Source organism: Pipistrellus hanaki, assembly GCF_964339955.1.
Source record: "Pipistrellus hanaki genome assembly, chromosome: 11".
Taxonomy (NCBI): domain Eukaryota; kingdom Metazoa; phylum Chordata; class Mammalia; order Chiroptera; family Vespertilionidae; genus Pipistrellus; species Pipistrellus hanaki.
The window spans coordinates 30,428,143-30,440,568 of record NC_140513.1 but is presented as its reverse complement, the minus strand read 5'-3'; the positions used below and the strand labels follow the sequence as shown (position 1 = coordinate 30,440,568).

The 12,426-nt window shown below is 46.9% G+C and overlaps 1 protein-coding gene across 3 annotated transcripts in view; it reads right to left on the bottom strand.

The window, feature by feature from the left end:
- Positions 1–12,426, bottom strand: part of FRMD3 (FERM domain containing 3) — a 218,490-nt gene that overhangs the window by 29,852 nt on the left and 176,212 nt on the right. For all 3 annotated transcript variants that reach the window (XM_084899384.1, XM_084899385.1, XM_084899383.1), the window contains exons 11-13: positions 11,115–11,189; positions 10,730–10,798; positions 8,714–8,838 (exon numbers count right to left, since the gene is read on the bottom strand). In XM_084899384.1, the coding sequence (XP_084755510.1) occupies positions 8,714–8,838; positions 10,730–10,798; positions 11,115–11,189 (269 nt within the window). The remainder of the gene's footprint in view (positions 1–8,713; positions 8,839–10,729; positions 10,799–11,114; positions 11,190–12,426) is intronic.

Genomic DNA, 12,426 nt, shown 5'->3' with positions numbered 1-12,426 from the left:
CACTTCTACTTTATTATTTCACTCCCTCCAGGCACAAGTCACCATTACAGTTAAACCATTTTTCTCTGACTAAAGGAAATTAAATTGGGCTGTATTAATAAATGAAGCTCTATTTTTTTCTCCATTATTTCCCAACAGTTTTGCTTATGGTTTGAAGAAACAGGCATCTGTGTCTCCCTGTGGAAAAAGCCAGGCCCTCCTGGAACTCTCAAGGCTGGGAAAGAGTCTGCTCTGGGGAGGGACAGAACAGGGCCCCAGGAGACCCAAGCCAGAGACAGACAGGGGATCCAGGTAGTCTGTCCATCAGCAGAGCAGGGCCTGGCCTCAGGGACTGGGTATGGGTCAGGTGCCTGGCCAAGCCCCAGGGAGAAGGGCTGGCCCTCAAGGTCCCAAGGGCGTTGAGTATCAGAGGCACCTCTGAGGCAGAGACTCGGGAAAGAGGGCCAGGCTGGCTAGAGGACCAGAAGAAGACAGGACAGAGCTAGGAAAAGAGCAGGACCAGCAGCCTGGGCCGGAGGGCGGGGCTTCAGCTTAGCTCCCTTCCAGGTAAGGGAAGGATTGGTCCTAGAGTCTGGAATGGGGCTGAGCCTATATTTAGAGGCCAAATTGTGTAGCCTTTTGGGTAGAGGGGCTCAGGCAGGGACTAACAAGCCCATGTTCCAGGGGATGCTTGGTACTTTTAAATGTGCCTACTCCTATAATTAACAGCAAAGTCCAGACTATGCTCAGATTATCTGGTGGGTCATCCTGAAAACCCTATCTCCTTCTCTTTCAGCCAAAGCATATGCCCATTTGCACATTTCCTATGCTTTAGTGGAGGTTTGGGGTTTTCAAAAGTTCTACATTGGACTTGACTTCTAAGAGAAGATGTTAAAGGATGTGAGGGCTCTTTCAAGTGGGGGGAAACATTCATTTTACATTCCCTTTTTGCTAGCTGCAATTAGTTTTCAGTTTTATGCTAGAAATTCGCAAAAAAGAAAAGAAAAATGCAACTCTGCTTTTACAGGTCATTGTGTCGCATGCTTCCTGTTTCATCAGCCACATTTAAAGATAGGATGTCCACAGCTTTTTCCCTCCAAGGTACTGATGAAAAGCACATATTTAAGAACAGCAGCCATTTGGGGGAAGGATTATTAAAGAACAGTCAGAGTGGGGAGGAAACTTAGAAATCATCACATCTTGTTTTGTGAAAAGAAGAAATAAGATTCGGGCCATGTCAGTGTCCAGCACGTGCCAGATCAGTCATGTTCATCAAGGGAATGAATGGATGAAGCCCTCTCACTCTATCTATCCAATACTCCTCCTTCCACCAGAGAATCCCCATGAAGGTGGTGGTGCGTGTCCACTCAGCACACGGAGTCCGGGCCCATGTACACTGGGCCTCAGGGCCACCACAAAGCACGTCAGTGAGAGTGACACAGCACCTACCAAACAGCTTGGCAAACCCCAACCCGTGCTTGGGTGACTCACCCTGGTGGCTTACCAGCGTGAAACACCAAAAGCATGTAAAACAACATGCCACCGCCGTAACTAGAGCCAATAGCTCTCACCTCTATTTTAGGAATCTGGAGCTTTGGCATGAACAGGGATTTCAGAGCTTCAAAAACATGTCCTGCCTTTTCTTGTGTCCACTGGTCTGTAAGATCCAGAGAAGATTATCCAAACACGTGTTGGGGAGGGGGTGGAAGGGGGAGCTTGGGTGGAGCAGTTTTCTCATACTTGTAAATAAATGCATACTTATTTGTAAATTAGATACAAGATACATGTGCACCTGTCTTCATACACAAGGGTGGGCAAAAGTAGACTTACAGTTATGAGTATGAGATGCAGTTTATTCTTGTATTATTACTATTAATTATTGTACTGTTTCTATTATAACTATAAACCTACTCTTTCCCATCCATGTTATGCTTATTATGAAACCTGCACAAGAGAAATTTGATGAGGGGTACAAGTAAACTACTAATAGAAGTCTGAACAGTTTGCTCCTCCAGCCCAGGGGGACATGATGTTACTGCTCCTCCCCGCCCCCCATGCACATGCTCCTCTGGAAGCCATGGCTCTGGGGCCTCAGATTCACCATCAGCCTAACTAAGCGGCAGGCTGCACCCCTCTGTAGATGGCCTGGGCTGTGCACCCCAAGGACACCCCAGCCTCCAGCCTGTGCCAACTGACTACGCCTCTTTTCTGAGCCCTGCCCATTGAGTATGAGTGTACCCAAGAGTGGAGCACACAACCAGCACTGTTTTCCACTGGCACCGCGTCCTGGCAGGAGAGAGGGGAGGGAAGGACATGCTCCTCGCCCCTGCCTCATTAGAAGCCCAGGTACCATCCAGAACATGTACTTAACACTCACCGCCAGCCCACCAATAAAAGCACTAGAAAACAGCCCAGATGCTCCCTGGGCAGCGCATCTAAAATCCAGAACATTCTAGCTTCTGCTTCCTAACAGGAGTGGTTTATACATTCTCGCTTTTCCTCTCCCGCGGTCCCCAGGGGCTGTGGTGAGCGTGTTGGCTTGTCCAAGTGCCAAGCACCGTCCAAATGCCCCGCCGCAGGCCGCGCCTTGGCTATCACAGCTGCTCCTGCTGACGCCACCCCCTGGCTCGCACCCCACCCTCAAGGACAGCCACAGGATTACTTCATGGGACACTAGCTGACTTTTTTTTCTGCCCCAGCCATATCCCTTAAACAGCAATTCATTGTGAACACTGGCATGCAGCAGGGAAGAGCCAACCTGAGCAGGAGCGGTGATGTGGCGTGTACCACACTGAACTGTGTTCGTCAGGAAGACAAAGAGCCTTACCATAGATGAGAAGTAATTAGAACTAGGCCGAGGATGAGCCGTTCCTTATTTAAGAAATTCGGCTTTAAAACCAGAGCGTGATTCCCACAAGGGAGTGAGGCTTCCCCCATGAGGTCCGCTTCCCCGAGGCTGGCTCTCCTAGGAACTGCCTGGCAGGCACACGCTGTCCACAGCCTCTCGCCGCCCGTTCCAAGGGGAGGTGACCCTGTCCACTGTGTTGCAAGTTTCCGAGGAGCCGCTGGGTCCTGGCCTCTGTGACGATGACCCGCGGCTCAAACACTGCCCAGAACACGCAGGAGCTCTTCTCACTGAGCCACAGAGATTCCCTGTGTTTATAGAAATCAGCTCAGCTTTTGAGAATCCATGTGATGTAGTTGAAAGATAAATGCAGTTCCTTAGATACTGGCTCGGTGTTAGTGAGGAGGGGTGAACCTTTTTAGCGGTTTGATGTCATACATGGGCCAGGGGTATGGATTCCTGAGTTAGAGCATCTGCAACATCCCCTCTAATCCTCAAAAGCTAGGAAAGGTATTCCTGACCCCAGGTCCCCATTCTCACTGGAGAAGCTGTAGTCCTGGAACCTAACCCTGACATTCAGCAAAAGCATCAAAGAGTTTAGAGCTAGAGAGCCTTGGAGTGCTCCTCAAGCTCAGTTTTCTCGTTCTCTGGATGAGGAATATAAGGCTCCCAGCGTAGCTGTGGTTGCCAGCTGCCTGATGAGGAGCTGAGACCAGAGTTTTCAGTTCCCCCAGGCCAGGGCCTGAAAACAGAAACAGCAGTGACCTGAAGATGCTGCACTGACACGGGCATACTCTTTTCCATAGAGGAGCAACTGATGGCAATTAGCCAACTACAGAATTGAAATGGCAAACTATTGGCATCTTATGATGTAAAATTCAAATTCTTGCAAGATGATGTGCACTTACATTGCATCAGGAACAACATTTATTTTCTCTACAGTAGTCCAAATACTTAAATTTCAAAGATCTCTTTCAACTGATGAAACTTCTTATGAGTAATCAGCAGCAAATACGAGACACCAAATTCCAAAGATGAAACAAATTCAAAAGAAAAACACAAAAATGATGATAAGCTTTGAAGAGCCTGCAAACACTATAAAAGGTGAATTTGCAGCGGCAAACAGCAGTTCGCAAGCCACATGAACTCAGGAGCCGTGGTTTGCCACTCTGTTGACAAATGAGTTTGCTGACCACTGCCCTAGAGGAACTGCAGACCCAAACTATTGCCAGTGGATGTAATAATGAATTCTGAATTTTGACTCTACTAATCTGATGCCACAGCTATAAGTAAAACCAGAAGCTGTCCCCTGCCTTGTGGAGGCTCTTAGCTCCTACAGGGGCAGGTTCTGCTGCTGGATGTCTGTTGGCCATGGGAGACTGGCCACTAAATGGAAAAGGTCAGGGGAGCAGTGATAAAATGATGCTTAGAACAAAGCTTTGTCCGAGTCCCTTCTAATTCAGGATAGTATACCCTTTGTCTGCCTTTGCATTAAATTATTGAACTACAGTAGCTTCAATGTTAAGCAAAGAAAGCAGGAATCTTCTAAGTTGTACACACATGACAAGAATGATCACATTAAAATGCATAGCACAGGAAACTGCCAACATTAACAATGATTGTCTCTAGGAGGGGGAACAATCTGGAAAGGTGGTATTTTTCTGCTTACTGACATTTATTTTGTATTTTCCAAAATTTCTAGAAGATGAGACACTTACTTCATAATAAGAAAACACAAACAAGTAGCAATCACAAACCCTGTGGCAGGGACAAGTGCAATTAGAGCTGGAGCTCATTGCTTGGTGAGTCTCCACAGGATTCATTAACAGCTCCTACTGTTTGATGCAACATAGCATAAAGGAAATTCCAAAAAGACCAGTGCATTGCTCCTAAAGCACATCCTGGCATAGCCCGAGCCAGAGGGAAGAGATGCCTTAGCACGTGGGAAAATGGCAGGAAAGAGAGACACTGGAATAATAATTAAAAAAAAAAAAGAGGGTAAATCTGAGTCCTGGCCATGGGAACTCCACAAAGGGAGAAACAGGGAGGAGAATTTTCATATCAGATAAGCCTGAAGGAGACCAGAGGGGAGCAGAGTGGGCAACGGAATTCACAACCAGGGTCACCATAGCAGCCTTGGGCTGTTGGACTTCACAGTGATGGGACTGGAACAACTGTGTAGTAGGTGAAAGGCTCTGCCTGGAATGAAGCGGAAAGGCCCTCACTAGGGAAAATGCAGTTGGCCCCACAGACCACCTGTTCCGTGTTGGGATGGAGGGAGGGGGGATCAAGAGTAAGGCATGCTTGATGGATGATGACAACACTCTTTTTATATGCTCAAAATGTCCTCACAGGTTCACATATAGACTTTCTAGAATATTAGTGACACCCCACCTTAAGCTCCTAGGGCCAAACACGCTTTTAAGCACTCCCACTGCTCTCCCACACACAGAGAGCCCAACCTATGGCACACCCATGCTCCAACATTTACAGGGACAGTGCTAAAGAGTGGCTTGGGAGAGTTAGTTTTATCACCCTCCCTACTTAACATCTATTCTTTGATATAGACATTTTCTCAATCATAGGCAAATGCAGCTTCAAGCCATCCTCTACCCAACCCCACTGCCATCCCCAAGACATTCCTTTGTAGAAATTCTTGTGTCTCCACTATATCGCCAGGAAGGTGTCAACATTTTCAACTCTTAGTTTTATCTACCAAGGGGAAGAGCTGGTGTCCTGCCTGTTTAGTTCTGCCAGCCTGGGCCACTGCTCTGGTAGACAAGATGATCTTCCAAGGGCGTCAGTAATCTCTACCTACCAAGTCTCATGTGATTAATTTCATTCTCCTCTACCATGAGCCAGCATTTTTCCATAGTGAAAAATATGCTCCGCCAACAAAACATGCAAATATTTTGCTATCTACACTTATGAAGACCCTACTCCATTTTATATGTGGACTTATTCAGGTAAATGACTCCTTAAAATGTCATGTTCATCCAGAACAATTCCCACACCCTAAATGTTTTTCTTCTCCCAAATCTTTCAAAAGCTCTAAGTGGCTATTTTCAAGCGGTTTGCCATTCTCATCCCAAGTTCACAGCACTCATCTAATCAGATCCTGTAACTGAGCAACTTAGAGGTGGCACTGAAAAGTTTCCCATTGCTTAGTGGTGCCTAGGAACTGATTTTGTTTTTTTCTGTATAGGAGACAGCCAACTTCACAGCTAATCCTCCAGCTGTCGTATGGGTGAAAGGGGTCACACGTTCTCCCAGAATGCCACTGGGCTCCTCTGGGCAATCACGCCCTGCCCAGCTGTCTTTTAAAAACTTGAAGTTCTGGGAAAAACAGGAGAATCTTGTCAAATGGGTGGATGTGACGCTGCAGAGATGCCACCACCAGGGCACTCATGTGCTGGGCAGAAGGGCCTTCCATGACTTTGCAGAGGCGGGGCCTCCAAGGGTCAGGGTCAGACATTCTTTCCTGTCCCAGCCTGATGTGTTTTGTTTTGTTTTTTTTAATTCCTAATCAGACAACTCCTTTAATAGGATTCACACTGCCAACCTCAACCTGTTTATGGATCCAGTAACCAAAATGTGTCATTTGAAATTCCCCCAAACAAGAATCTGAACCTCTAGGTCAAGATGGGGAACAGAGATGGCAAAAGTGAGCAATACTGTCCGTGTTTGACGCTCAGTGAGGCAATGCACAGGACCTAACTAGAGATATTTCCGCTCTCTAAACAAAATCAGTTTTGCCACTGGCTCCACATGTGATGCTGACTTAAACCTTCCTGGGTCTCAAGTGTCTCATCATTAAAAAGGTTGACATCTTTTTACTCTGAAAGCTGGGAGACAAGGGCAAAACCTGGGCAGGAGCCACAGGCTGCATACCTGCCCTGTAATCGGTGACCCTGCCCTGACAGGCCTGAAGCTTATTAGCTTGAATCATCCACTTCCTTCCCAGCCCCCCCTCTCCCTGCTTCAGTTCAGCTCTTGTTGATCTATTGTCTGGCCTACAGCAATGGTTCCAGCACCATCTCGGTGCCCCCAACCCAGTGATTCTCAACCAGGGAGCATTTTTGTTACTCAGGGACATCTAGCAATACATGGAGGCACTTTTGGTTGTCAAGACTGATGGGATACTACTGGCATCTACTGAGTGATACTGCCAGGGGTACTGCTAAACATTGGACAATGCACCAGCAAACCCCCAACAAAGAATTATGCAGCTCAAAAGGTCAATACTTGTGAGATTGAAAAATAACTCCAGGCATACCCACCTCTCATTTACCATCTGCCACCACGTGATACAAAATACAATTCCAATCTGATCTTTCCATGCTTGAAATCCTCCAGTGCCCTCAGGTCAAAGTCTAAACCCTCCTACAAATCATGGTCTGGCCTTTTCCTAGCCTTGTGCCACACCTGAAACTGTTCCCCTAATTCCGTGGTCGGCAAACTGCGGCTTGTGAGCCACATGCGGCTCTTTGGCCCCTTAAGTGTGGCTCTTCCACAAAATACAATGGCCTGGGTGAGTCTATTTTGAAGAAGTAGCATTAGAAGAAGGTTAAATTTTTAAAAATTTGGCTCTCAAAAGAAATTTCAATTGTTGTACTGTTGATATTTGGTTCTGTTGACTAATGACTTTGCCGACCACTGCCCTAATCCCTCTTCCCCAAGCCACATGAGCAACCAACCCAGGTGGACCAGACCTCCCACGATTCCCTCTGCCTCAGTCTCACCCATTCATTCCTCTGCCCATCAATTCTATGTCAGACATTCTAATAGGACTAAAAGGGAACTCAAAAAAAAAAAAAAAGCTTTAATGGTTAGAGTTTTGTTTTTGTTTTTTTCCAGGAAAAGATTGACAAATTCTTTACACTTCAGTGTGAATTAGTTGCTGCTATCTCTCCTCAAGTCTATTTGCATCCAATTCTATTATGAACTAAAAAGTTTTCCCCATGAAATAATTCTTGATATTAAGCTGTAGGTAAAGGAGATCTTTTGGGGACACAGTGACCTGCTCTTTTGAAACTTCCCAGGATCCAGATTTTAAATGATATGTCTCTCTCACCTCTCTCTCTCTCTCTCTCTCTCTCTCTCTCTCTCTCTCTCTCACACACACACACACACACACACACACACACAATATAAATTAATTCAATAAATAAATAACTCATCTAATTCTTTTGTGTGTTTTTTTAAAGGAAATTAATAGGAGAGATTTGTCTCACAAGTACCAGCAGCAAACAAATATGGTGAGACTATTTCTGGAATTAAGTTTCTAAAAGCACAAAATAAGAGGCCTAGAAGCACTTATCTGATAGTCTTTTAAAAATATAACAACTTTTGGGCTGAAGTAGAGTCTACATATTTTAGCTTATATCAAAGCTGTCAGATAAGGACTTGTGGAAAAAGGAATAAACGGCTGGAGAAATATGAAACAGAAAGGGGATAACCAGTGTGGAGATACTTGTGATAAACCTTTATACCCACTAATCCAATTGTGATTATAGTCAAAAACTTCACCATCCAATAGAGTTTTCAGCAATGATGAAAATGTTCTGAGTCTGTGCTGTCCAAGATGGTAGCCATTAGCCCCACATGACTACTGAGCATTAGAAATCTAGCTACCATGGCTAAGAAACTGAGTTTTTAATTTTAACTTCGTTTCAAATAGTTTTGTACCGATGAAATCTTTCCAGGAGAAATTGAAAGAACTCTCAATACCATGCAGTCTCCCAGCTGCAAACAGCTTATCTACCAAAAGCACAGATTCTAACTCACTCCAACCCCCACCCCAACCATTACCCAACGTACCCAGAGGTGGGCCTCGCTCCCTCCTCCAGGGTAAGCCTCGAACAGTGGCCTCTGGAAAGGCGTACTTACCCTCACCCGGGGGAAGATCCTCTTCCTGCTCGCTGGGGGCAGGCAGCAAGGGCTGCAGGGGCTCCATGTTAATAATGAGCTGTTTGTTCAAGGAGTGGGAACTGCGGCTCTGGGTAATGTTGGTTCTGAGAACAGACAAGCCAGATAGAGTTGGTTTCCATTGCAAACACCAGCCCTCCATCCCAGTCGGCTATGCACATCCCAGCTGGGAACTGCCTCTGGAGTCACAATGGGTCGGGCTAGTGAAAGACAGTGTAACACTCAAGACACATAGCCCCTTTTTATCCTTAAGGCCCTGACAAAGTGTCCATGTGTCCTAATGTATTTCCCCATGTGTCATCAGACTTGGGCATGCTAGGACTAGGTAACAACACAGAAAGGTATCAAAAAGATATGGGAGGCAGGTGTCACTAGACTAGGCACAGAAAAATGAATAAAGGGCATGGCTCAAACTAATTTAATAACCGCCAAAAACAAAAACAAAACCTCTACAGGCAGGTGGCATAGATGTTCCATAGCTACAAGCTATTGTGTCACTGGACATCCAATTTTTTCTTTTTTTTTAGTATATTTTATTGGTTTTTTTTTTACAGAGAGGAAGGGAGATGGAAAGAGTTAGAAACATAGATGAGAGAGAAATATCGATCAGCTGCCTCCTGCACATAGTAAGGATGTGCCCGCAGCCAAGATACATGCCCTTGACCGGAATCAAACCTGGGACCCTTCAGTCTGTAGGCTGATGCTCTATCCACTGAGTAAAACCAGTTAGGGCTGGACATCCAATGTTTCATATCAATGTTTAACATCCCCATTGAAATTCATGCCCCAGTCACCAACCAGCCACAGAATGCAGCTCTGTTTCCCTTTCTCCCTTTGAAAGGAGCACGCACCTGTGCCAATGGTTGTGACAGGCAGCAGATGGCAGGGCAACCATGCAGGTGTCTCATCGGGACTACTGGCTGGAAGCTGGGAAGCCCATTTGCACTGCCTGCTGCAGAGGACCTGCTTCCTAGCCTGACAGAGAGGGAGGTAGGGCACATATGGTGGTGCTTAAGCACCTTTCCTCTCCCCATGTTCCCTGTCAAAACCAAAACCAGCCCAGCCAGAGAATCAGGAGGTCATGGTTGGATTCCCAGTCAGGGCACATGCAGAGCTTGTGGGCTTAGTCCCCGGTAGGAAGCTTGCAAGAAGCAGGTGATCAATGATTCTCTCTCTACATTGATGTTTCTATCCCTGTGTCCCTCTTCCTTCCTCTCTCTGAAATCAGTAAAAAACAAAACAAAACAAAAAAAAACCATCCTTCAAATATGATATCAAATGTCTCCTTCCCCTTAACACACTCCAGGATTGGCCTCACAACACACACTTTCTCCTTCTCTGTTCACTGGACTCTCCCTTTTACAACCCACCACGTTGGTCACTTCTGACTCTGTGATTATGCTTGTACACATCAGAATGAGCCTCACCTTGATAAACAACATCAGGGCAGAGAGTTCCCTATCCATTCGCCTTACAGCACCTTGATGGGCACCCTGAAGGGTGTTCAGGTTTGAAACAACTGCAATCCTGGCTTAACATAACTGCCATCTCAGACTGACCAGAGTGCTTATCCCAGGCCAGTTGATGGGACTGCCTGATACCTCGGAAGATGTTTCCATAGGGAGTGGGGGATGAGGCATCAGGGAAGATAAGGGCCCAGCCAGGAGATGACACAGCCTTGCCTCACACGCATCCTGCTTATTCATGTTGACACTCAAAGGTCAAGTCAAGCCAATGACTCTCCACAGAGCAAATTACTCAAAACAGAACCCAGCTGTGCTCTTGCCACGGCCCAGCCAAGTCTGTCTGAGAGGGATTCCAGGGCAGTGAGAGCACCATGCCTGGAACCAGGGCCAAAACACAGCATAGGGCCTGGCAGCAGAGCCCTTACACCCTTCTTGTCATTTGGCAAAGCCGGTGTTTAAATCCCTCTGTCCATAACAGAAGCCTCCCGAGGGCTGGGGAGCACCCACTCACCTGTGCACCTCTGGAGGCTCCCTCTGGATTCTGGAACTCGCCTCCACCACCTCTTTGGCAACCTTTCCGCTGCAAAAGACAAAACACCTGTCTCTGCACAGGCACTCAGCATGGGAGGCGAGGGCTATGAGCATGCATTTTCTTTAAACTTCACAACCTCAACTGCCTGGCCCAGCTCTAGGAGCCCCCGCCTTCTCTCCCTCCACACGGAGAAGTCACTATGACATTGGAGAGTGCCCATGAGCATAAAAGATGGGTGAAGTGGAAAAGGGGAACTGAAACTGGGGCGTAAGCCCAAGTGAACTGATTTATAAGCAAAACATCCAAATGCCAATGCCTGCCCCCACACCGACCCCATCATCAAAACGGAGCCCTGGGGACCCACCTGTATCGAAATCTACTTCCTTTAAAAAAGATCTTGCTGCTGGACACAGTCTTGATCTGACTGGACTTGGCATACCTTTAAGAGAAAGCAAAGCAGTGGCAGTGACATTGGGAAGCCCAAGTAGGACACATTTGACATGAAGTAGGACAGATTTGACATGGGATACTTTGACTGCCAGGAAGAAATACACTTTATGGTGTGATTCGACACGTGCACGCACACACACAAACATGAAGGAAAAGTTTCACAGAAGAACTGACAACTCTCACAGTATTTGCATGCTGATCTTTTCTATGTTCTCTCTTCATTCTTGTTAAATGTTGGTGATTACACACACACACACACACACACACACACACACCTGCACCACCTCCCCAGTTTAGCAGGTCCTGGCCTTAGGCTGTCTCTGTTAGGGATTTGTATCTTTATCCTCAAAACAAGAGAAAACTTTAGATACAGTCTTTGGCCAAAAATAACTTCTCCCTCCATCTCTGCAGACAGCCTCAGCCAGTTTCAAAGGATGAGCAGGGAGAGCGAGGTGGACAACAGAGGGGATGCAGGCCTCCTGTCAAGGCAGAGCCCAGACAACATGGAGTAGAAGCCCCCAGGACAGATAAGACCAAGTGAGAGCTATACCCCAGACCTAACACCTGGGACAGACCTGATGGCTGCTGGTCAGGGCCGGGTGACAGCCACACCTGGTAAAGAGGAGAAAAGTCTCCAGGAGGCTGGCTTAATGGAAAATGTCCTGCTAAGCCTCTTCCTCATGTGAGGACACATCTGCTCTGGGCCCCTCTGCCTCCTCCATCCCTAAAGAACTGCGGGTGGCCTGGCATTTTCCAGTGGCCTGAGAAAAGGGCCATCACCACCTCTCTCTCCCTGTCTTCTCAGCAGGATTGTTGCTCCCAAGTCCTCAGCAGTAGAGGGAAGAGAAACTTTTAAAGAGCGATTGTGTTTTGTTTTGTTTTCTTCTCATTGATTTTGTTGCTGCTGTTAGTGTTTACCTAGGCTCTTAGTCTGCTAAAAAGATCAAGAGCCTTCACTGGAGTATCTGAAATTCAAACTCAGCTCTGTGCCCAGGTATAGAGGACACCAAGCCCCCAGGTATGGCAGGCACAGCAGCTCCAGCGACCCTGCTCTGGAGAGAGGTGGGCGGCCCTGCTTTCCACTGGTTCAGCCTCAGCTCCCACCGTCCCAGGCCCCTCAGCGAGGCCACCGCCTTCTCCTTATAGCCAGACAGGTGGGAGGCCGCTGTGCTGCATGGAACATAAACCCTCAAAGTGCTTTGAGAAAACAGGTCAAAAGACACATT